Raw genomic sequence first — 25,227 nt, forward strand, 5'->3', positions numbered from 1 at the left:
GAAAGGAATGGAAACATGTACAGTATTTGTATTTTTATTATAAAACAAGGATTGTCAGTAAGAGTCATTTCTTGACTTTAGTAGCATTCATCACTTGTTCTTGAGCAGCTTTCTTTGCCTTGACCATTTCCACGAGTTCCTGAAGAGAAGGTGAGGAAAAAAGAAACTTAAGTAAACACATAACTTGTGAACAATGCTGTAGCTTTGAACACTACATATATTCACTGTGAAACGCTCTACTTCTCAACATAATGAGAAATCTACATAGTTTAATCTTGTCAAGCAATTTCTCTTAGAAATTAATCAATTAATGGAAGGTCAATCCTCATGTACCAGGAATTTCACCTACAGGAGGCTAAGGATAGGACTTAATCTACTAGAGCTTGCTGTAAAACTATAAAACAATTTCCTGACACAGACTTTCCTTCCCAGCTTCCAGAGCCACTATTTTCACTGAGGAACATTTAGTCCTTACTGCTCTTTTGGGGTTGAGTTACCAAAACTAAAAAGTTTCACGTAAGGTTTCATCATTTTGCCTGTGTCAGATACTGTCTCTGGGACAGTATCTTATGGAACAATAAAAGCAAAGGATTCTCCCAAGACCTGGACTGGTGCCAGTCCCAGGAGGAGGTGAGGGACCTCACCTTATATCGTTTCATGCAGTCTTTTTTTGACCGGCCTGGAACAGCTGCTGCTATTTTCTCCCATCTTTCAGGAGTATTTACTGGATAAGTCTTCAATGCTTGTTCTAAAAGTTTTTGTTCTTCTGTAGTCCAAGGGGATGAATCTAGAGGTGATCCTGTTTTTAAATGCAAAAATGACAGCAAGAATAGATATTTTAAAGAGTCTAGAAAATATTGTAAAACCTACTATAGTTGATTTAAAATCTCTGAAGTTTTGGGGTGTATTCTGTGTACCAGAAACCCTCAACTCTGGCACCAGAGACTGCATCACTTACTTGCTATCAAAGTTTGTAAGCAAATCTTGAGAAAGTTCTGGGTTACTTTCTTCCCAAGAGAGCCAGGGGACAGAAGTGCACAAGAAAGGCTCCCTTTTCACCTTTACCTTCAAATCGTACCTTTACCTTCAAATCGTTCTGAGGGGGCAGCACTGTCCATCTGAGGCACCACACCATGTTCTTTTTTAAATTTGTCAAATGCTTTCTTGTTTATGTCATCTTTTTGATGAGGGTCTGTGAGCAACAGACATTAAAGAGAGTAATTATTGCAAGAATATTAAAGCCAGATGTAATAACAAAAGTCTGTAGCAGATTAATTACAATAATCACAAAATCATAAAACCCAATTTCTACTTTAAAATGACTATAAAGATGGTGATAGGTTAAAAAAAAATCATTCAGGATCCAATAAACTTTTCTCAGAGTGTCAGATTCTCCAACCCTTATCCTGCTTTATAGTGCTCAGAGGAATACTTGTTCCATATAATCTTAAACCTGAATCTGCAACTTCCCCAAAATCAAGAGGGATTATTCTCTCAAGGGCTGTGGCACAAAACTCATGTATTGCCCAGGGTATGACCATGTCACAGAGGCAGGAAAATCCAGGTGCTCCTCGTGCCACTCTGCAGTTTGTAATGCAGGAACCTCTTGAAAATTTAGTGGTTTTTTTTCCTTCTGTAGTGAAATGTGTAATTTCCTTGCGACCTTATTCTAGAGCTCTCTAGGCTTCATTTTTCATTTTTATATTAGTTTTTGAAGAGAAGATAAGCCACATTCATTTAGGTGTCTTACTCTGGTGTTGGATTCCATTAATTTTTTTTGAAGTACCTCTAGAGCTTCATCAGTTCCATTTATTTTAGATGTCTTCCTTTGCAGGGAGCTTTCTGAGAGGCCCATTTATCTCTCTCTAAGCCCTGGTATTTCATGTGTCCCAGACATCAGAGCATCAAGCTACACTAAGAGAGTTTCTGAGAGTTGCTTGTGAGGTGCTGACTTACAAAAGAGCCATTAGGATGAAAACACTGAATCACATAAATGCTCCTCTAAATCCTCCATCTGAACTACATTTCTTTTGGGGCTGTACAGAGGATTTTTTTAAGAAACACAGCTCCAGTCACAGAAAAGTCAGCTGTACAGAAGCAGGCATACCATGTATTACAAAAATAAGGTAAAATAGATACCAAGCTTTTGGAGACTCTTTGCTTTATTGATGACATCTTTTGCTGTTCGTTTTATTCCAGTAGTAGAGTGCAAGTTCATATAATTGGCAATAACTTCCCACCTACAGCAAGAACAGAAAGGATTAACCAGCATATTGCAGAATACTTTTCTTCATATAAACTATGGTCAAGCTCCTGTACACATTTTTATAAACTCTGAGTAAGTTCAAACATATTTAAATATGTGCAAAATCCCAGAGTAGCTGTTCTGGAAAGCTTTCAGTCACTAACTGAAGAATTCAATCAGCTTGGGTGAACTCAGTTCCCAATACAGAAAAAGGATGGGGTAGAATGGAGGTAAGTGCAAACCTCTAATCCTCAAAATTCTGCTTAATTGCTGTTATCCTGAATTCCCTAAACACCTCTGGCTTAAAACACTGCAGGCTGCACTGAAGGGCTGAGTAGTTACTAACCCTATGTCTACTGCCCCCCAGAAGAATAACTAAACATCAGGTAAAGGGGCTTAAACAGGAGAGAGCTGGAACAGCCCTAGTCCCAAGATTATTCCTGGTGGATTCTTAGGAAATGGAAGGCAGTATGTACCACTGCTCAGACAGGAGCATTGACTGCTGAGCTGCAGAAACAGGCACTGGTATCACCTCCATGGAGTATGGCAGCTATTTTTTTTCAGTAAGCATCCAAATTTTGTAATGGATGTTTGAAATCTTTCTAATCCTAAATGGAAGAAGGCATTTCATTCCTGGGAAAAAGTATTTAAAGTGTGCTCCTGTTCTTGCTTAGCAGTAAGCTGGGTGCCAGTGCTGCTTTCTGTAAATCTTAGTCTTTCCCTTTTCCTCTGGCTCTCCCCTGAAGAAAGCTCCTACTTTGGGATTTTTTTTTTACTTTTAACTCCTATTTTGGGATATTTTCCTCCTAACATGTAGAGAAGAAACCAGCCTCACATTGATTGTGGAGCCCCTGGAAGTAGCTTACGCACTTGTATTCCTACCCAGCTGCACCCCAGTCACTGGTGTGGTTTTGTTCTCCACTTTAAGGAGTGGAGCCTACCATGGAGTAAACCCTTGCAAACAGGCACCTCAGCACCATCCTGGCAATGGACTGAGGCCCAAATCTGGGGGGAAACAAATACAGGGCCAGAGCTAACTCCAGTGAGCCTATGGTACTAAGGAGCATGGTACCAAGGAAAAGCAAACCACTAGCTGCTTTCGAGTCAAGGAAAAGAAAGATGTTTAGGAAGTCCTTATGCTGACAAAGTACTTGGGATGATCTGAAAATATGTTTTATTATGCGTTTGATTTAATTAAAAATTGTTAGTAAGGGCTTTTAGCACCAAACCCGAGAAGTACCTTGAGTTAGTCCCTGCTGGAAAGAGGTTCACAGCTTTAATTAACAACTGTAAATCATCCTCTGGCCAATTTTTGCTTCCCCCTCCACCGCCAGTGGTTGACTTTTCTGAGCTCTTTGTTGCTTGGCGCATACGAGCTTCTGCCTCTTCTTTCTCTCGCCTTATTTGTTCATTTATTTCTTCTATCTAAAGATTGTAAATAAGCATTATTTATTTACTTACTGAATTATTATTACATTTTACAGTGACACAATCCCCTCTCTGGACTTCCTTTGAACCTTGGATTTTGCTTAGTTTTTGTTCTGTATATTAAATGTAAGGAAGCAGAGGAGCTTATCTGTTTCAGTATTATTTCCCTTCATTCCACGTGTATATTTTTAGGATTTAAAGATTAGGAGTTAATAGCAGAAATCCATCACAGGTTCACTACGAAATTAAATTACTACCCCCAGAATCAAAGTAAAAGTTTTCCACCTTGAATGAATGTCTAGGCTAACACTTGACTTAGAGGGACAGATCCACAAAAGTATTAAGACCAGTGAGGGCAATTAAACCTCCATGCTGAATACACTGATCCTTAAATCTTCCAGCCTAACTGGTATTTAAGCCTGGTATTATGTCAGTACAGCCACAGTAACAGAGAACTTTTACATTAGAATGAGCTCCAGATTTTAGTTACTAAGTGTATACTCAGGGTTAGATGGCCATGTGTAGTTTTTTAGCAAGTTAAAAACTACTTAAGTTAACCCACTGCATGTTTTTGTGACCTGTAATCACATGTCAAGACTGTGGTGTGACACATCTTTAATCCATCTGCTTCCGAGTGGGCCCAGTCCAATCTTGGCAATATTAGAAGATGGTTGTTGGCAGGATGTCCAATGGCAAGAGCAAGAAACCTATTTCATAAAACCTTCCTGGCAAAAGGAACATTACCTGATAGATAATTTTTAGTGGAATAGTTTTAACAGATAGAAAAGGGACTACCCTACATTTAGAACACCTTCCTGGAGAATGGAATATTGAATTGAGTCCCCTGCAGAATAAGAGGGATTTCAGTCTTAAATTTTCTGATGAGTAAACCTGACCCTGGGATGGGGGCAGATCATATTTCCCACCATGGAAAAAAGTTCACAGCTTGTATCCACAGTGGATGAGAGAAAGCACCTTTCTCTTTCTGCAGGATTTAGGCTCAGCTTTTAGTTCAAATGGCTTTTCCCTGATGGCAAATGTAGGCAGAATCTTGCTGAGTTTTGGTAAATTTTGATTCCATGTGTCTTGCATTTCCCATTCCTTGGTATCCAACCTACCAGCCTTTCTAGTGCCTACAGCCTGCAACACACTTAAGTCCTTTTGTGGATCTATCCCCAAGTCACAGACACTGGACTAGGATTTTTCTTGCATAAGAAGAAGAGACTGCCCTCCTTCCTCAAGGTAACTGCAACACATTGTTGGGCAAAATGAAATTCCTCTAGTGTTTCTGTATACTGTAAAAGAGGTAGGTTTTGTGTTCTTTACAAATAAAATGTGTTATTTTTTTCTTGGCTGGCCCTGTTAATTTGACCAGCCATGAACTGCACAATGTAAAATGGAGCAGAGATCCCTCTGCCTGTGGACTCTGAAAATCAAGTCTGTGTTTTACCAAGCACGATTCCACAGCAGCTATGCTGTATCTTACTTCACTTCAGACAGGTAGATTTCACAAGTTATTCTGTTACTTTGATTTGACACTCAGCATAATTACCTGTTTTACTACAGCCGCCTTTCCTCCTTCCCTTGTTGTGGATGTAAGTGCTTCATTCAAGCATTGCAGACTAAAAATAAATTATTAAGTTACAATGGAGAGCTAGCAGAAAGATGGGTATCAAAAGGAGCAGAAAGCAGCAGCAGGAAGACTTACCTTGCTAGCTCAAGACGATCACAAAGCTTTTCCACCTCCTCCATCATTTTAACACAATCTGCCTCATTATCAGAAAAGTAATTCCAGTTCTGGAAGCAGAAATACATGTTCTACAAAGTTCTTGAACTTTATTGTCCTATTCCTTCAGACAAAGGCTTAACACACAGCGTTCTTCAGCCACTGCTGTGTTTGGACCTATTTGGTCAGCTTTACTCATAACTCATATGCATGTAAGTATGTGTTTTAGTATTTTGGTTTTTTTTTTTTTTTTAGTAAACCCACTTTCCATACCCATCTCCAGCCCTAAGAACAAGCTAACATGTGATGCAGTCTGATCTAAGTAAAGACAGTAATTTGTCTGACGTAGCCTGTGTTTCATTGTAATAATAGTTAAATACCTTGCATGTTGTTCTGAGTTTTTGCCTTTCTTTCTTGATTGCTTTCTTCTGTATCTCTTTTTCCTTTTTTGCCACTAATGCTTGCTGCCTAACTTCTTCTTCCTCCTTTTCTTTTGCTAACCGTGCTGCTTCTAATTCTGCTTGTCTTTGCTGCAATCAAAAGGAAAAAAAAAATGCAAGTTATAAAAATCCTCCAAGTCACATTGTTACAGGGTCATTCTGTCATCCAGTATCAAAATATGTTGTTTCTGGTTTGGGTGAAGTTTTGTTTGGGGGTTTAAAAATGCATAAATACTTTAATGTTTGGTTTCCCAAGAATTTTGAGGATGATGAAACATACCATGTGGCATTAAGTCAAGTACTCACAGTGACCACCCTCAATTTATAAATCCTGACTTCCTCTACAACAAAGATATAAAACCATACATAATTTCTTACTCCTGCCTCAGGAGTATAAACTTTGTGGTCCAGTATTTCTCCTGCATCATTACTGACATATTTTGCAGTGTTCTAATGTCTTTTAAAGTTAATTTATTGCATCTTACAATTCCTATTCCTGTACTTTCAGAGCATCTTTTCCAAACTGTTCATATTTATCAAGTATGTTCTGTTACTTCAAAATATTTCATACCAACTAACCATTCACAAACCCCATGCACAAGGCAAGCAGACATACCCATTTTATGCACTTAATGCTTGCCTTGAAACCAGAGGAAGTGTATGCAACAGAAGAACTCAGTTTTCAAAGGTGTTTTGTTTCAGATCTGCATTCCTTGTTTCCATCTCATTCTCAAAAGGCTGCCAGCCTTACACTGCCTGCTGCACAGGCATCAAAGACAACACATTTTTGAACCCCACAGTAATTCTGTCAGTAGTCTTGTGAGAAATCTAGAATCTGAAGCAGGAGGTGTGAATGAAGCAGTTTTTTAACCCAAATAAAGTACTTCACTTACTTTTTCTTTTGCCTCCTGTTCTTTTCGTTTTGCTTCTACCTTGGCTTTCTTCTCTGCTTCCTTCTTTGCCTTTTCTTCCTCCTTGAATTTCTTTATTCTGGGATCACAGCTGTATGCATTGTCTGGCAGAAGAAAGGAAGCATCATGTATAGAAGAAAAGCAGAAGACTTCCACAGTTAGTTAACAAATCTCTCTTTAAAGAACAGCAGCTTGTGTGCTCACCAACAAGAGTCCTAATTCTGTTCATTTCTTCTTTTTTTCTCAATGCTCTGGCAGCTCTGTTCTGCTTTTCAATCCACCTCCTTTCATCTCGACTAAAAGGAAAAACATAGTTCAGTGCTAATGCTTTACAGTGCCACTGTTAGAAATTCATCAACAAGCTTAAATAGTTTCCCCCCACACAGATGTTCTTTGTAAGTACTTCAAAAATAGACTTCAAAAAATTAAGTTCCAGGCTCTGAGCTCATGTACAAAATGCTAAGTGTTTACATAGTTATATAAACCTGACAAAGCAAGCTGCTTATCTGTCATTGTCGGGAATGAGATCATGGACTTTATTTTCAAAATGCAATCCACTTGCTTACCTAACATTAAACTCAAGCTAAACAACAGAAATGCTAGAAGAGGGTTTAATTGAAGGACAGCAGTATAAACAATGCCACAGTTATCTTGTTTTGCAGAATATAGTCATGTCAAGTAAACCCATCTGCACAGAAACAACACTCTATGAAGTAGCATGATACTCTGGGTAAAGTCATGCCAGATTCACTCCACTGAAATACAACTCAGGTTATTGATGGGCCGACTGAATAATCTGAAATATTTACCAGTGCTGTCAAGAAAGAGGCAAATTTTTAGTGGGGGTCTATAGCCACATCCACACAACCATATAGAGAACAATGAGGGGACAGGGAAGTTGGAACTATGAGGTATTTAAAGCTCCTTCCAACCCAAACCACTCTACCTCAGAACAAAGAAAACAATCCCCATAACTGAGAAGGAGACTAATACAAGTAGATTGAAGCTTTAAAACATGAGCAACATCACCTTTGGAAAGAAGGGGTAGCAAGAATCATGACCATCTGAACAGCAGCTGTAATGCAGTTCTCTCTCCTAAGTACAGCAGACTAGGTACCATTTGTCTAAACATCTTTGAGAAAGGACACTAATGACAGGAATGAGCAGAGAAAAAGAGCTATGCAAATAATTAAAGATGGTTCCAAGGAAAAGCCTAGAGTTTCACCTGTGTGATTTACCACAAGTACAAGTGACAGGGAATTGATTACAGTGCCTTCACAGAATCTTCACAGGACAGAGAACAGTGGGTCTGGTGAGGCTCAAGAAATCCAGTAGAAGGAAGAGGCACAAGAGAAAAGAGATGCCTGGCTACAGCCTAAATATGGCAGTTTCCAGCATGAAGAAATCCAACCACAGAATCTAAATACAAAACTGATTTCTAGCCAAACTTGGAAGAGCAAATTCATACAATGCAAATTATGGTCTCACAAGGATTACTAAATGAGGTTGTGTCCGGGGAAATGTGTGTTGGATTAAAGCTCCAACCTGAACACTCTGTGTTTATAACTGTAGGAAGGATAAAAACAAAATGTATTTTCCAATACATGGTCTGAGTAATTCAGCAACTATCACTACATCAACTAATACATAATTTTTAGCATCAAGCCATCAGAACTCACCTCTCCAAATTCTAGGAAGTATCACTTTCTCAGTACAAGTTAAAAAGAGAAGTGATAACCAGCATGTTCATCCACCCTGTCCTGGCTCCAGGTTCAACCTGTGCTTGGGACTGGCAGGAATTGAAAATCTGGACTTAAATGAACACACATTTCAAAGCACCTCAGATACACCTCTGTGAGGCAAGCAGAAACTACAATTACATGAAGAAGCCCAAAGTAAGTTCAGCTCAAGTCCATGACTGATCCCTAAGATGGGAGAGTGGAATTCAGACTTGGCTCAGCTACCTTTCTTCCTATGACTTAAAGTCTAAGAGAAAGTTGGAAAATCTTTCTGTATTAACCTCTCAGTCTCCTGTCAAAATTATTTTTACTTACATACCATTCTGCTTTTTCTTTTTCCTCTTCATCTAAATAGGAAAATTCTCTCCAGGAATCAAAATTATACCTAAAGTAGATTGAAGAAAAAAAAGTGAATTAAAAAACAGCAAATCTGTTAAACATCAGCTACATCTTTTACTGGTATGTGTTTATAGGCAACTGAACTGCTGTTTACAATTTATAATACATAATTTACAATTATTCTCACCTACAGTGATTCCACTGTGTTAAGTCAAAACGCAGGATTACAATTTACGCCTCTCTGTGTACTGTGAGACAGCCTGCTTCAGGATGGCATTTGTCTTGCCCACTCTAAATGTTTACAGCTGTCTACACTTCTGTCATAGGCAGTGGAAATGCAGTGCAGTCAGTAGAGTTCAGACAGAAATTAATCTTTAGTGAGCACCCATATTTATCAGGTGAGGCAAGCCTAAACATGACTGACTTTTTTGGACTAAACACACCTCCTTTTACTAGGGGAGCTTAAACACCTAAGATGTCTCCATTAAAAACACAAGTTAGGTGAGATAAACCCGACTTCCAGTCCCTTATGTGGGTCAGCTCAGTTCTCAGCCACCACACTCAGAAGTTCCCACTGCTACCATGAATTTACAAGTGAATGGATTAGCCAGGAGAAAGCTGGCTCAGTTTGTGGAAGGCAAACAAACAGCTGTGGGGTAATTTTGTGACATCAGGAGGCTGAGACAGCCCACAGCAAACAACCCACACACCAAAGGGTCTGCAAGCCCTTTATACTGCATATCTTGAATAGTAACAGAGGCACCAGCTGACTTACCAAAAGGAATAGAACGCATCTACCTCCTCAAAAGAGGAGTTCATGTCCCCAAGTTTAGGTACATTTTTCTTATTTGACCACCTGAAAATACATTGATATATTCAAGAAATGATATATTTTACAATCTTATATATATTATACAATCTTATATTATTATACAATAATATATTATACAATCTTCATAACATGGCATTTGTTAAGTACAGAATCAAAACCTGAGATTCCCTCCCGCCAGCACAGAGGGGCACCAGGAAAGAGGAGCAGAACAGGAGAGTTTCTCCTAAGTATCCTTCAGATTGGGCATTTTTGGGTGAGTTTCCCCAAAAAAGCAACCTTCTCCTGCCTAAGTGCCTCTTGCTTTGTGCCTCAAGAAGACTTGATGGAGCACAAGCTATCTTTGTAGATAATCAATTCTCATACACATTCTTCTGGCAGAGGAGCCTACAGAAAGTGGCCAGAAAGTGTCCTGTGAATAACACAGCTCTTCTGGCAGGGTACAGGAAGTCTCCCACATTCTAATGGAGTACAAGGGAATAATGCATACTTTGCCCCCACTGCATTTTTTCCTAGGGAAATCTTCCACAGGCTCTAGAATTTGTTGGTCCATGACACAGCATTAACTTCCATTGCAGAAAAGGGGAAAACCTCATCTGACAAGATTCAGTAAAACTAGTTTAAACAATAATTGTTCAGAATATTGTAAAGTGCCTCATGCAATTAAGCCCTTTTATACAGGGAAAGGTTGGCAGGTTTCTATTGTGACAACTTAATACCAAGTTAATTGTCAACCATGAATCAAATGAAGAAAAAAAAGTCACACAATGTAAGAGAGAACCACCAAATATGGATAGCTACAATTATCTTCTCTTTTAACCAGCTAAATCATGACTGTAACTACTATCTTTTGTTAATGTCTCACTCTCAGAAAAAAATAAGTAAAAAAAGGAATTTTTGGTCAGTAGCACACAAACCTTTGGTGTTGTAAGTAATTTTAAGATTAAACAATGGGTTGTGCAGAAAGGGCAGTAGGTAATAGGAAGCTGAGAACTTTTTAAAAAAATCACATGGATCAAACTCAATGCCATCAGGTCACAGTTCAGATTATTTTAAAATGAAATAAATAACTGCAACTATTTTAGTTGTAGTGCATTTCTAGCAAATTAATACATCTCTTGTTACAAACACAATGTCAAAAGAGTTTGCAAATGCTGATTCTCCAGCAGTGGCAGAGGCAGTCAGACACAGCTTACCTGGCATTTCTTTCAAAAACTGGTGAGAAAACTTCGAAGAAGTTTTCTTTTGCTTCACTTTTGGAAGGTACAGAGTTATCAAAAGTTGGATCTATGCTGTTAAATGCTCGTCGTTTCACAGGATCAGATAATATTTCGTAAGCTGAAAGTTACCAGACATAAGGTTGTAAATGTTTAAAAAGATCTTCTCAGATCTGTGTTTGATCTATCTGTAGTGTTCTGTAGAGCTTGATATTTATTTTAGTGACACCAAAAAGCATTGCTGTTTGTTCCTGCTAAACTAAGTAGGAGGAAAACATTTATGAAAAAGGACACATTTAACCATTAAGATGAAACAAAACAGACAATATTTAATTTTATAGCAGTAAATTTTGTTCAGACACTGGGAGTTTAGGCATGACCTCTTCAGACTTTTATCCCACACCAGATCTCTGCAGATAAATTGACAAAATGGTCTACTAAGGCACAAGGCCCTGAGTTCATGTGCTGTTGGAATGGGCAAGAACAGGAATCATTCATTAGAATTTTCGAAGGTCATGATAAAGTTGTACTGAGTCTTGGATAGAACACAGAACTCCACATAAACTCTCAAAAACATGCAAACAGTCCCAGTTTTCCTGTTCTTACACTCCTTCAGTGGGGAGCATCACATTACTGATTTTGTATTCTGTAAATCACAAAAACTATAGCTTCAGTACTCTTACTTTTTTCTCAATGAAGTATGGAGTTTAACAATGACCACTATTTTTCAGTAAGAATGAAAAGTCAAATTTGGAATCAAATTTGTATTGCAATCATTCATGGAGTTCTGCATCTGCACCCCTGCCAGAGGACACTGCACCATGAAGGCTGGATGTGGAGGTGATATCCTGGAGGAGACCTTGGAGCTCTGCAGTGCTGTAAGCTGATCTCACTGCACATGTCAGTGGAGAGAGCAAGGAATGACAGTGGCCACCAGTGAGCTGCTGTCTGCCAGTCTGCCCTTTCCCTGTGGGAAAGGACTTCCCTCCACCAACACTCCAAATGACCCCAATTATCCTGCCTCAGTAACCCTCATACCATTTTCCTGATGCACGAAATTCTGTGCGCATCCATTGGTTCCTCTTCCATTTAAGAGATGTCCCTTCCACTTACAGATCCCCAGTTCTACTCCCATACACTCAGCTCCCCCAGCTCTGTATCTCCCACACATTCCTTTGTCAGACCAATTTCTGAATCCAACCTATGTTCTCACACCCTTCCAAGTTTCTCCTCCCTGTCTCATTACTATTTGCTCCTACTCCAGGTCCCCTTTCCTACTACTGCATTTTAGTATTTCCTTCCTCCAAAATGCTGCCTGGGAGCATTATTCCTTTTCTTTGCTACTTTGTGCTTTCATTTCTGTTTAGCCCTAAACTTGGATTGTAAGCAGTTAAGAGGCAAGGTTCTATGATGTTCTGCTCCATGCATGTAGAACTCAGCATATTCCTGAACTCACATGCAGGTAGTTCTTATCATAGGTATCTGACAGTTTCTAACAGGACTGCAAGAGAAAAACTATTTCCTTTGGCAACCTTCCTCCTTCTGACAACCCCAAAGGAGGCTGAAAACATTAGTTTGTCTAACATATCTCACACTAACTAGTATTAGGAGACATTCAGAAAAGGAAGTTTAGAAACATGAATTCCAAGATTTCTTCTTGCTTCAACCTTACTGTTGAAGTTTGAAATTTGTTTAAAATAAATTAAAAAGCCAAGCTCTCAAGTATTTCTGGAGATGTAAGTCATACACCTAGAACAGCCCCTATGGGTTTGGTATTGGCCAGCAGTGGTGTTCTGGGTCACAGAACCACTGAAGTTGGAAAAGACCTCTAAAATCAGAGTCCAGCCATTAATCCTGCACTGCTGAGTCCACTTCTAAGGCAAGAGGGAAATGTTATTGAATTGAGTTCACTTGCTCATCTGTGGGCAAAAATGAGCAGCTGAAGAAACTGATGACCTGAATCAAATCAACACATGTCCTGTTGTCAGAGCAAGGACATTAGAATTCAGATTTTCCAATCTGCTGTTGGTGCCTGTGGGGAATTGCTCCATGGCTCACTAGTTCATCCCAGGTATGGGGCCACCTCCAGAGGTTCATCTATGTGTGCTCTGCTGCAAGTGTCACATTCTGTCACCAGCTGGCACAGCAGCCAGACATCTGTCAGCTGCATTCCCTTCCTGCTTCTACCCCCTGTGAAGTTACACCTAATGTGATCTACTGATGCAGTTTTCTAAAATGGTAAAAGAACTTCTCCATCTGTTTAGTCATTGACAATTCCTTAAAATCCTAATTAAGCCAACAAATACGTTTCTGATGATCAAGTAGATTGAGAGAGTATCTAACAGATGAGATCAATTGCTTACCTTTAGTAATGCAAGTAAAATAATCATTATCACCCTCTCCTATCTGTTCCCCTGCAGCTTTTCGCTTGTCTGGATGATGTTTCAAAACCATGGATTTATCTAACAAATAAATGCATTACAGTTAGAAATGCTTCATCAGAAACAGTGTCAAACTACAAAGTCATACAGTAATTCCAACTGGCACTTCTCTAATTCGAAAATTAAATAAAAATACAAACCAGTCAGATCTAGCAGAAAACAGAAGTTAATGAGTTTTCTTTGATTTAATACTATAGTCAAAATTAACATGATTTCATCTTTGCTGGGACATAAAGTAACCACAACTCAGAAACTCTACTCTCTATCTCACCTCAACATCTGAAGAATTCTGAGACTTATTCTACTATTATGCCTAGCAAAGTGCTTTAGTATCTGTAACTGTATAGTTAGCCTCAAAACTGAAAAAAATAAAAATAATGTAATTTTAATTGTTATTTCTAATGAAAAACAAAATAGTTCAGATAAAACAAAAATTGTAATCTATCCCTTTACTGAAGTTCTGAACACGATCCAAAGTGAAATTTAGCAAGAAAGCTACAGCCTGTGAATGCTAGTGCACTTCCCAGAAACAGAGATGTGAAATTTTTTAATTTCCTACATTTAGGCTTCTGGATTTCACAGCTGAGATATGAATTTAAGATGTTGATAAGCAACACAAATAAAACTTTTAGGCCTGGGAAACAGTAAAAACCTTGCTCAGAACATGCAGATATTTTCACTGGAAACCAGTTGTGCACATCTGAAAAAAAGGTTTTGCTTATGAGGGAAAGATACTTACGAGCTGCTTTGATTTGTTTCTGAGTAGCCCTGTATCGTATATTTCCCAGTCCAAGAACTGCATAATGGTCTTGATTCTGAGAGAAAAGAACCACAAACCACTCATAAATACAACCTAAAACACCACAACACATGCAAAAAACCAGTTCTCCTCCCCATCTCTTAAAGGCAAGAGGGAGAATTCTTCCCTCTGTCAATAAATATTGGAAAAAGACTATAGGAACAACTGTCATAAATTAGTGAATAATTACTGAACATCAATAAATTAAGCCACTGTCATAGAAATTCACGTAGCTTAATCTAAATTAGATTGAAGCACTAGAAAATTCAGTTATTGGAAAACTGAATTGCTGTTGTTAATATTAAGAGTGCCAATGTAACTCCAGGATAAAGGAGGTGGTGACACGGAGAAGAGACACTTAATACTTTCAGGCAGTAAAATAAAAAGCTGCACTCAAAGCTAAGATCTTATCCTGAGGTGTTTGCCTTCACACACCAGATATTATGGTAAGGGACATGAACTGATTCACATGGGTGTGGGAGGGGAAGAGGAAGGAGATCTTTAGCACCTGGGCATGGCATATAACCTTGATGGGCCAAACTAGGTGACAGTAACCCATATTGACTGAATACCTTCCAGTCCTTTGGGTCGAGGGTTTTTAACATAAGATATTCCTCAAGCTGCAGTTCTTCATCCCCCGATTCTTCAGAAAGTTCCTTCTCATCTTCTAGCTCCTGGAAAGAGGCAGAAACATTTATGTTTCTCCTCTTAATAAATGCTTCAAACCATCTTCCCACAGGTTCCACTTGACAGAGTACTGATGCTATAAGCAAAAACATAAAAGCAACTTCACCTTCTGTGGTTTACTTTTCTTTTTTTAAACTAAACCCCATCAAAACCCACACGAGTACAGCATCACAGATCTCGAAATCTTTTCTTTAGCTCCGCATACACCAGAGTGCAAGAACCAGCACACGTGCCCATCAGACGGGACCTCCCAACGCTTCGCCGCGCTCTCACATCTGGAAAGGTGCTTTCGAGTTTAAGGGACGCACGTGTCAAAAGATATTAAACCCGGTCCTATAGGCAACGGAGGAGGCACCCGCGGCAGCGATCTAAAATTTGGATTGATCTTCCCCGCGTTCCCGCTGCCCCTTCCCAGGCCCCTCCCTCCGGGAGCGAACCCAGACTTGTTGCTGGCACACGGGCTGCAACGGTGCCGGCGAAGGCACCGCACGCGAGACGGAGACAATTAAAGTCAAATCAACAGGAAAGTTCTTCCAGACCGGCCGATTTCCCAGCCCCGGCGCCCGGGCGGGCGCTCCAGGGCGGCCTTTCCCGGGCGCAGGCCCCGCGGGCCCGCGGTACCTACCGGCCGAGAGCGGCCTGGTGACGGCCGAGCGCTGCCCGTCCGCCGCGGGGCCGCGCAGCAGCGCCATGGCCGCGGCCTGCGCCTGCCGCGGCACCGGCGCGTGGGGCGCCCGCAGCGCTTCCGGGGCGGCGGCGGCGTGCGGCGCCATAAGCGGCCCGGCCGGCCCTGCCCGGGTCCCGCGGGCCCCACCGCGTCCCCGCCGCCCCCGCACCGCTCCCGCGGCCGGAGCGACTCCCGCGGGGCGGCACCGGCTGCGCTGCCCTGGGCCGCGGGGTGAACCGACGGCGCCGCGCGGAACTCCCGGCGGCGGCCGCGGCACTGGGGGGGAAGGAGTTGCCTGCGCGCGAGCCGCGGTGCACCCTGGTTTGTGTTCCGGGCGGAAGCGGCGCAGTGCTGCGTAAGGCGGGCGGGCGCGATGCCGGATTACCTGGGAGCCGACCAGAGGAAAACCAAGGAGGAGGAGAAGGAGGACAAACCTATCCGTGGTGAGGGCCGACGGACGGCGAGACAGTCTCCGAGGCAGCGCCCGGGGCGGGAGTGGGGTGGCGCCGTCGGCGGCCATGTCGGTTCCGGGGCGGCGGGGCAGGAGGAGCGGCGCGGAAAAAGGGACTAAAAAGGATTAAAAATGTTTCCAGTGTGTGCTTTGGCGCTGCGGCTGCCGCCCCGGGAGTGTGCCCCATCTCGGCCCTGAGGCCAGGCCCGGGCGGCGCCGTCGCTGGCGGGGAGGGAAGCGGGGCCGGCCGGGCCTCCCGCAGAGCCGGCTGTGAGGGCTGAGCGTGGCCGGCCGGGCCTCCCGCAGAGCCGGCTGTGAGGGCTGAGCGGGGCAGCGCCGAGCGGAGCGGGGCCGGCCGGGCCCGCGGGGCTGCCCCTGCCCGGCTGCCCCTGCCCGGCCGGGGGTGCGGAGCAGAACCGTGTGGGGCTGCCCGCGGAAGCCGCGGAGATCCTCAGGGGAGGAATGGACCTTCCGCCTTTAAGTCTTGTTCTTTTACAAAAGGTTCCTAAAATGTAGAATTTCCTCATTGTGAAACAAAAAAGGCATTTTGTAGTTTAATACTTGTTTCTATACTTAAAATGTCCAACAAAATGTGATACAATAATGTTACGCCTCCCTGGAAGGAGGCTGTGGTGAGCTGAGGGCTGGTCTCTTCTGCCGTGCCCGCAGTGAGAGAAATCGAGGAAATGGCCTGAAGGAGAGAAGGGGACTGATATTAGATATTATTAGAAAAAAAAAAAAAAAATCGCAATACGGATGGTCAGATATGGTAAAAGGTTGCTCGGGGAGGTGGAGTCATCATCCCTGCAGGAGTTCAAGAGGCGTCTGGATGTGTCGCTGGGTGATGTGGTTGCGGGGCTGGGTTGATGGTTGGACTCGGTGATCTTGAAAGTCTCTTCCAGCCTTGAGGATTCCGTGATAGTTTCTTTCTCTTGCCGGGGGGAGCGCCCCAGAGCTGCCCGTGTGCTGCCGCTGTCATTCGCAATTCCGGGAAGCAGGGAATTCCGGGGAGAGGGAAGGGGGCCGAGTTTTCAGGCACGGTGTGAAAGTTGCCTGGTTGCCCTTCATGTTTTAACTCATTGTGGCTTTTTATTTCGTGTTAGTAAATATTTAATAAAGCATCTGGAAGCACAGGCAGTGCAAAATGTAATTAGTGATGGACTTTGAACTATTCCGATTCAAGAAAGATTTCTAAATTATAGCAACAGAATGTTCAGTAGCTACAAAAAACAATGGGGTGGTACAAATAGTCAGGGAAAAAGTACAGATCAACATAGAGGGTCTTCAGAATGCTGTATAACACGTGCTGCTCCCAGATCACCACAGAATCACAGAATAATGAGGTTGGAAGACACCTCTAAGATCATCGAGTCCAACCTATGCCCTAAAACCTCAACTAGACTATAGCACCTAGTGCCATGTCCACCAATACTGTGTGGTTTGGGCTCCATCTGTCTCAAAAAGAGTGGAATTAGACAAGAGAGGAAACAGGGATGGGAAGGGAGAGGTGTTGAAAGTCTGTTAAATGGCAAGTGATGTGAGAGTGGTGTGGCAGAGGGACACTAGCAGAGGTGTATTTTTCTTAGTTAATGGAGAGGGGTCACTGGAGCCGCCTCTGTGCAGACATCTCTAGTGGGAAGTGGTGACAGATTTTCATTGATGCTTTCTTGAACACTTAGAAACAAAAAGTAAAAAGATGAAGTTGTGATATCTTCCTTCCTTTTTTTGAACAGTCATAGGCTGGGAGACTCCTGAGTGAAGCAGAGTTGAAGTGAGTGGCTTGCTTGCTGCGAGCTCTGCGTGGTGCAGGTGTTTGGACTGAAGAGAGTAGCTGGAAACCCTGTTTCATTTTTCTTGTATATCTGATGCTTTTTTATTCCACTTTGTTCCAGTGAAAAGTGGAAACTCAAGAGAATCTTTCCAAAATATATATTTTGATCTTTTAGAAGCAGAATTAATGCTGCTGGCTTTGTTTTCAGAACTGGAAGCTAAGTCTCTCTTGTCTCGTTTCAGCTCTTGATGAAGGAGACATTGCCTTGCTGAAAACATATGTAAGTAGCACACAGCTGTGGGAGTGTTAAAGACACAAAACAGTTCCTGTGGGGAGCACAATGCAGGAGTGGAGGGGTGTGCACTTAATAGAGAGTAACTCTGCTTCTCCTGGTGCTTTCCTCTCCTGCCAAAATCTTCCCTCCCTTTTCACCTTCCAATGAGACACAGCCTGCAACACTAAAAATAATCCTGGGTTTGTTAACTTGGAAATAATTAAGGGTTTGTTTTTCTGTTTTTGTTTTGTACCTCATTGCTGATTGCCATAGGGCTCTGACAGCCAGGGCTTTACCAGGGCTTTTTCACTGGCCAGTTTTCTTGGTTTATGCAAAAAATAATTTTTAGACCCCCTCCTCCTGCTACCAAATTTACTTGCTTTTAGCCATCATTTTAAAAGAACATTGGGACGCACTTTCCACAGACAATAAGGCTTAAAATGCCAATCCACCCTTTCCACTGGGAAGTACAGTTGGTCTGCAAAAGAACTCTTGAAAGATGAAACTCGCAGCTTAGGTATGTTTGGCAGAAATCCAAATTTTGTTGACACCAAGACTCCTTTATAAAGCTCTGAAATACAGCAGATACCCACTGCAGCTTTTTTTGTTGCCAGTGGTCTACAAAGGAGTTGTACAGCAAATCCAGGTCTGAATCTACCTGTGTTGGGCAGATCTGGATCAAAAAATGCATTTTATCACAAGCAAGAATTCTTGATTTGCCCCTTGATCCTTCTGCTGTCCTCTGTGGATGATGGAAAGGTTGGGTAAGGCAGTTGAAGAACTTGCTCAGATGGTTTTCAGAAAGTCCATTCTGAATTCTCTGTATATATCATTTTACTAAGTATTTTTTAAACTATAGAAGAAATAGTTTGAAAAAGTAAGGCTGAACAAGTTTAAAATAAAAAGAAATTATTAAAGTTTACAAACATAGAAAATTTCTGCCTTCCCAGTTGGTCAGTTGTGTGTAGCTGCACTTCACTTTTAAAAACAGAAATATTGTTACTGGAGGTTAATTCTGTCTATTTTGGCTGTCATCAATGGTTGGCTGTTATACCAAGACAGTCTGTTGAACATCACGATGGGCAACAGCTCTTGTCAGTTTTTCCTAAACATGAGATAATTTGAGTTATGAAACCTACGTGATATTCCTTTTCCAGGGCCAGAGCACGTACTCAAGGCAGATCAAGCAAGTAGAAGATGATATTCAACAACTGCTTAAGAAAATCAATGAGCTCACTGGTATGTATTTGTTGTAGAAAGCTTTCAATAGAGGAGCCACAGATACCAGAACAAGTGTTGTAAGAAGTTGATTTCCAGCAACTTATGCATTGTTTTTCAGTTGGTATTTTTTTCAAAAGAACACAGTTCTTTATTTGGTAGCCTGAGATTTTTGCTTGTTAGGGTGATGCTTTTTTCAACTGGGCAGGGCTAATCCGTACATCTGATTTTGTAATTTTGTACTTTAACACATTTTTAATCAAAACTGTGGTTTTTATATATAGTGGTGGCATGAAACAAATGCCCCTTTCTGACACCAGATAATGAAGTAGTGATAACAGTAACAATTAATTTGTTTCCTAATTTTTCTTTCACTGATACATGATTTTTTGCTCTGTTGCTAATCCTGCAGTGTCTCTCACTTCTTCCAGGAAGACCAAAATTTCTCATGTAAAATAATCTTGGTTATTTTAAATACATCATGGAGATGGTACTTGTTATATGCATGTTTTGGAAGATTTGTGGGGGTTTTAATCTGTGTGAATCCCTTAGTTTCTGATACTTTGCACTGGAGCTCAGTGAAAACACTTGAGAGTTTCACTCCTTTAGTGAAATGTAGATGTCCACTATCAATGCTCTGTCCTGCTGTAATCATCCCCACACTGCAGAATTGTCTGGGAGGGTGGCCAGGCTGCGATTTGAATGTTCAGCTGGCATAGTCACGTAGGCTCTTTCCTTAGGAAGCTTGTTTTTTAGGAAATCCATCTAAGATATGTGTGTGCATTGTTTGGAGGTCTCTCAAAAAGCTTCCTGCAGGGTTATCTCTGAGGTTTTGGTGTGGGAAGGATGGCTGACATCCCAGTTAGCTGTTTCCTCCTCAGCTTGTTTGTGCTGCATGCAGGAATCAAGGAATCTGACACTGGCCTCGCTCCTCCTGCCCTTTGGGATCTGGCTGCAGATAAACAAACTCTCCAAAGTGAGCAACCATTGCAAGTTGCAAGGTGGGAGCACTCTTCCCCTTCCAGTAGAGCTCCATAGTGTTAAAAATCTGATTTATAGCTTATGTGTGGACTTCTTTTAAACAGTGAAGTCCATGTTGTGCATATTGAAAGTGTTTTTACCACTGAATCATAAAGGAACTGTGATTATGTGTGATGTATTTCATATTTGTACTTACTTCTGCAGTTGTTGATGCTGTAATGGTGTAATCACAAGTACAGCAGGTATTCTGGTGTATTTGGAAAATGTGACTCTCTTGAAGCTTATGCTTAGCGAACAGTTTGTGTGCCTTGAGGTGCAGTTGTGTTTGTGTGTTAGGTGCACAAAGATCATCAATGCAGACTCCGAGGATCCCAAGTACATTATCAATGTCAAGCAATTTGCCAAGTTCGTGGTGGATCTCAGTGACCAGGTGGCACCTACTGACATAGAAGAAGGCATGAGAGTTGGGTATGCACAGTCTTTGTGTTCTTGTGAGTCTTCCTGCAGACTGAAGCTTTCTCTGAGTTATCTCATGTAGTTTGACAGGTCAACAAGCCTTCATTTCCCATTTTTGCAGTAGTTGAAATTACACCACTACTGTCTTTCTCTTGGATGACAGTAATTTACCTGAATGCTCTGCTTGAATCTTTTTTTGATGTTATGTTGACAAAAATTGACAAAACCCATGTGTCACTAGACAGAAACCTTTCAGTTCAGGCCCCAGCTCTCAGGGAGCCTGTGTAGGCACCTTCTTTGGTACTCTGAGGTTACACTCAAAGCAGCCAGGGAATGTTCACTGAGGACGTAAAACCTGTTACTTTAAGAGTCAGTATTTTGCCAGTTTGCTCTGTGGGATATTTTGAAATTTAACTTTCAAAATACTTTGGAATTAATAGTTTTGGAAACCTTAAAATTTTCTACAGAAAGAATTCCAGTATCTGGCCTACCTGACTATTAACTTTTAGGGCTGGGCTGTCTTGATGCCAGAGAAAAGAACAGTTCAAGAATTCAGCTTCTCGTTTACAGAGTTGTTTCTACATAACACTTTACTTAACCAGTGTTTAAATAATAGTCTTTATGCTTTCTCACCAGGGTGGACAGAAACAAGTACCAAATCCACATCCCCTTGCCTCCAAAGATTGATCCCACAGTCACCATGATGCAAGTGAGAGTTGCCTTTACTTACTTTGATGTGGCTTTACCTTGTAATTGTGATTCCTTTTGCCGGATTTTGTTGTGGGCTGTTGAAAGCCCGTGGAGATTTGCAGCACCAGGCTGGTAACTGCTCACTCACCTCTTTGTTGTGCAGGTAGAAGAAAAACCTGATGTCACTTACAGTGATGTTGGTGGCTGTAAAGAGCAGATTGAAAAGCTGAGAGAGGTGGTCGAAACCCCTCTGCTTCACGTAAGTAACCTCCAGATTGAAGCTTCTATTATTTTGGGAGTATTCTGGCCATGTGTGAGCATCTGAAAAAGCAAGAAAAGACAAGTTACTGAGTGTAAACAGTTTAATGAAAGGAAGTCAGGTTTTACCAAGTGAAATCCAGCCCAGCCTTGTTTACATTGCTCTTCATTAATGATTTCCTTGATTTGCATTTATGCTTTGATGCACATAATCTTTAATTTGCACATAACCTTGCCTTCTGGCTCCCTTTGTTACAGCCTGAAAGATTTGTGAACCTTGGAATTGAGCCTCCCAAAGGAGTGCTTTTGTTTGGGCCACCTGGCACAGGCAAAACCCTCTGTGCCCGTGCTGTGGCTAACAGGACTGATGCCTGCTTCATCAGAGTGATTGGATCTGAGCTGGTGCAGAAATATGTGGGGGAGGTAAGAGCAAGTACTTGATGGAGTGTGGAGGGGTTTGCAGATTTCCCTTGTGGTACCAGACACCACAGTGGGGGCGAGAGATGGATGTACTTGGAAGCTACATGTGCAGGGGGCAGGAGCTATCAGACAAATCACTGCAGATCAGGCAATGGTGACATGACCTCAGCTTTGCTGTCACTTATGAGAGGGATTTTTCAGTACAGAGTTCAATCTGCAAAGTTCAGGAAGACTCTGGAATTAGGATTCTGCTGCCAATTCTGCCACTTGTTTTTCAGTTGGCCCTGAGGTAAATTACTTCATCTGTACTTCTCAGTTAAAGCACAGTAATTTTTATCTCCTTTATAAATTGCTTTAACCTTTATACTTCTCCCATTATATATGCGAACAAATAAAAAGAGTTTTTGCATTGGAAACTTAAAAGTATTAGGGAGCATGAAAAGTTTGATTTTGATAGTTTTCCTTTAATGTGCCTAAAATCTCTAACAAAATCTTATTTGTTTTTTTTTTTTTTTTGCTTTCAGGGAGCTCGAATGGTTCGTGAACTCTTTGAAATGGCCAGAACTAAGAAAGCTTGCCTTATATTCTTTGATGAGATTGATGCCATTGGAGGTATGTTTGTAGTAGCTGCAGTTCTAATATCCTGTGAGAGCTTCCAGGTTTTCTTGTAGTTCTGTATCTGGATTGCTGCATTTCATATTTCATTAAAAGTGCTTGTAAATACTGAATTAGCAAAACTACTCCCAGCACACCCTGTGTGCAGGAAGCTGTCAGGAAGTGGTTTATATAGTCCAGATGGGATTTTGTACATTTGGAAAACCAGATGATTCAAACTTTAGTGAAGAACCTCTGTATGTTGTTTGCAGAAAAGTACTGTTAACTTAAACCCCCTTCAGCTTCTGGACTGCACTCAACATCTTTGTTACTTCCTGAACATTATTATTTTTTCTCAGAAGAAAAGTCCTTTGAAACTAGAACAGTTCTTACATAGATATTGGAGAAGGATGATTTTGCTTGAGGGAAGGGCAAAACAAGCAAAACTACATGGGTAAATTCCAGCATCTTGGCCGGTGGTTAAGTAGGGAGATAGAGGCCCTTTTGTACTCAGGACCTTTTTAACTCATCACAATTGTATGCACTTTAAAATAATTTTCCCAGGTGTCCCACAGTGTTGCAGCCACTGTGACACCTCTGTGTCCATGGCCTGGAGCTGCCTCTCCCCCTGTGAAACTCGTGTGTCTCCTGTCCAGGTGCTCGTTTTGATGACGGGGCCGGGGGTGACAACGAGGTGCAGCGCACCATGCTGGAGCTCATCAACCAGCTGGATGGCTTTGACCCCCGGGGCAACATCAAAGTGCTGATGGCCACAAACAGACCCGACACTCTGGACCCAGCACTGATGAGGCCTGGCAGGCTGGACAGGAAGATAGAGTTCAGCCTGCCTGATCTTGAGGTGAGAACTCTTTATTTCACTGCCAAGTGTGTTCTGATAGCAGAGTGTTTCTTAAGTTAGGGCATCATTGTCTGGAAGTTTATGAGAATCAGCAAATGCAGCACTCTTAAATTATGTGAAACTACATGGAAGTATGGGGGATTAAAGATGTGCCAAATGTTTTTTTACACTGCACAGATTCTGTCCTGGCCGAGAAGACATGGTAGGCAGCTGTAATCACTGTATGTTTCTGCCTTAACAGAGAAAAAATCCTTTAACCAGATCCACAGTTTAGTTCAGAAGCCGGAAAGTGTTTTGTTTGGCTCTTTTGAGAGAGGTTTCTTGAGGTACTTCTATGATGAAAGCCCTTCTTAAAGTTATTTTTTTACTTTAGTGTCATGGACACTTAGACATTCCCATACAGACATGGGAAACCATAGTTGGGCAGCAAATCCAAGATGTATTTTCCATTTATCTGTGCTGTGGAGGCAGCCAGCTGCAGGCTGGAGTCATCACCTCTTGTGGTATTCACATGCCCTCTGAACAGAGAGAAGCTGTGAGATAAGCAGAGAAGAAGGAAAACACAATTCTCATCTCGCTTGCTGTGTCTCTGTTGTGCTAAAGTAGAATGCAATATGGAGATTGTATACCCAAAGTGAGGATGTTTAGTTCCCTTGGCTTATCAGGGCCAAGAAGTGTGTGTGTGTGTGTGTGGGACCGTCATGAGAGAAGGAGAGATGAGTGCAGTTCTGGGCAGTTGTGAGCCAGAGTGAGTGCTTGGCAGATTCTCTGATGATGGAATCAGATGCATCATTCTCTCTCCCTCGCCAGTGTTGGAGTCACCTTTGATTTACAATAACCTCTTTCATGCCATGAACACCTCTGTCCTCCTCCCTTCCCTTCAGGGGCGAACTCACATCTTCAAGATCCACGCTCGTTCGATGAGTGTGGAGAGGGACATCAGATTTGAGCTGCTGGCTCGGCTGTGTCCTAACAGCACAGGTAAGCTGAAAGTATTTATTTCTTTACTTGACAGTAGTGTGTGTGTCCCCTGGCAGTCAGTGCTGAGTTGTTTATCCCTGTCTGTCTCTCCCAGGTGCTGAGATCCGCAGTGTGTGCACGGAGGCGGGAATGTTCGCTATCCGAGCACGCCGGAAGATCGCCACCGAGAAGGATTTCCTGGAGGCGGTGAACAAAGTCATCAAATCGTACGCCAAGTTCAGCGCTACCCCCCGTTACATGACCTACAACTAAAACCTGGGAAGGCTCTTCCTGTTCCCCTGCAACTTTCTGTGGAACAAAAATCCAAGTGTAGTGATTTGTGTTTTGTTCTTGGAAGCTAGAAATAAATGGAGTGTTCCAAACAGTAGGGTGTGTTCATTGTGAATATTCTACTCCAGTGGACTGTTGCTGCTGTTGGAAAGAGATCTTAGTGAGGTTACAGCAGCATGGCCTAAGCCACAGATAATTATAAATCAGAGACCTGGGCAATGTCAGACATCCCAAATTTAGATGTCTGGTTACCTCTACACCCTTGAATCTGAGCCATAGAGGTGCTGGAAGACCCCTGAGTGACTCCAGTATTTCTGGGTGTGCTGAGAAGTGTTTGTGTGTCCCAAGAAAACAGGAGCTGCCGTGGGAAGGCACTTGTGGTGGTCTGAGTCATTTCCCAGCTAAGGGAAAACATGAAGGGACATTTTTTCCTTTTCTTGGTGAATGTTCTGGTACCATCACAACTTGTTTTTTTTATCTTCAGTGGTTTATCTATCCCTTTTGCTGAGATTCTTTGTTGTCTTACAAAATAGTAA

General features: G+C 41.9%; 2 protein-coding genes across 7 annotated transcripts; one reads left to right on the forward strand and one right to left on the reverse strand.

Annotated features, from left to right (window-relative positions):
- Nucleotides 1-18: 18 nt before the first annotated feature.
- DNAJC2 (DnaJ heat shock protein family (Hsp40) member C2) lies at nucleotides 19-15,588 on the reverse strand. 5 transcript variants are annotated; one of them, XM_030237821.2, is made up of 17 exons: nucleotides 15,427-15,588; nucleotides 14,687-14,877; nucleotides 14,055-14,130; nucleotides 13,238-13,336; nucleotides 10,854-10,995; nucleotides 9,604-9,684; nucleotides 8,809-8,874; nucleotides 6,955-7,046; nucleotides 6,733-6,854; nucleotides 5,780-5,929; nucleotides 5,382-5,470; nucleotides 5,226-5,295; nucleotides 3,486-3,670; nucleotides 2,140-2,240; nucleotides 1,085-1,192; nucleotides 645-799; nucleotides 19-139 (listed from the first exon to the last, which is right to left on the reverse strand). In XM_030237821.2, exons 1-17 carry the CDS (start codon nucleotides 15,572-15,574, stop codon nucleotides 65-67), a joined length of 1,950 nt encoding a protein of 649 aa, XP_030093681.2. In that variant the 5' UTR covers nucleotides 15,575-15,588; the 3' UTR covers nucleotides 19-64. The 5 variants fall into 5 exon arrangements, with proteins under 5 accessions (XP_030093681.2, XP_030093680.2, XP_050826073.1 ...); XM_030237820.2 differs by having other exon boundaries at nucleotides 1,079-1,192; XM_050970116.1 differs by having other exon boundaries at nucleotides 19-799; nucleotides 1,079-1,192.
- Nucleotides 15,589-15,769: 181 nt separating this feature from the next.
- PSMC2 (proteasome 26S subunit, ATPase 2) lies at nucleotides 15,770-24,788 on the forward strand. Of its 2 annotated transcripts, XM_030238235.2 has the most exons (12): nucleotides 15,770-15,911; nucleotides 17,933-17,970; nucleotides 19,122-19,203; nucleotides 20,084-20,183; nucleotides 20,500-20,631; nucleotides 21,256-21,328; nucleotides 21,473-21,568; nucleotides 21,826-21,990; nucleotides 22,512-22,599; nucleotides 23,238-23,440; nucleotides 24,325-24,421; nucleotides 24,516-24,788. In XM_030238235.2, exons 1-12 carry the CDS (start codon nucleotides 15,842-15,844, stop codon nucleotides 24,671-24,673), a joined length of 1,302 nt encoding a protein of 433 aa, XP_030094095.1. In that variant the 5' UTR covers nucleotides 15,770-15,841; the 3' UTR covers nucleotides 24,674-24,788. The 2 variants fall into 2 exon arrangements, 1 of the variants encoding a protein (XP_030094095.1); XR_007776624.1 differs by lacking the exon at nucleotides 24,516-24,788 and having other exon boundaries at nucleotides 23,146-23,440.
- The last annotated feature ends 439 nt before the right edge of the window (nucleotides 24,789-25,227 follow it).

The sequence above is a fragment of the Serinus canaria genome, chromosome 1A (genome assembly GCF_022539315.1).
Source record: "Serinus canaria isolate serCan28SL12 chromosome 1A, serCan2020, whole genome shotgun sequence".
NCBI lineage: Eukaryota > Metazoa > Chordata > Aves > Passeriformes > Fringillidae > Serinus > Serinus canaria.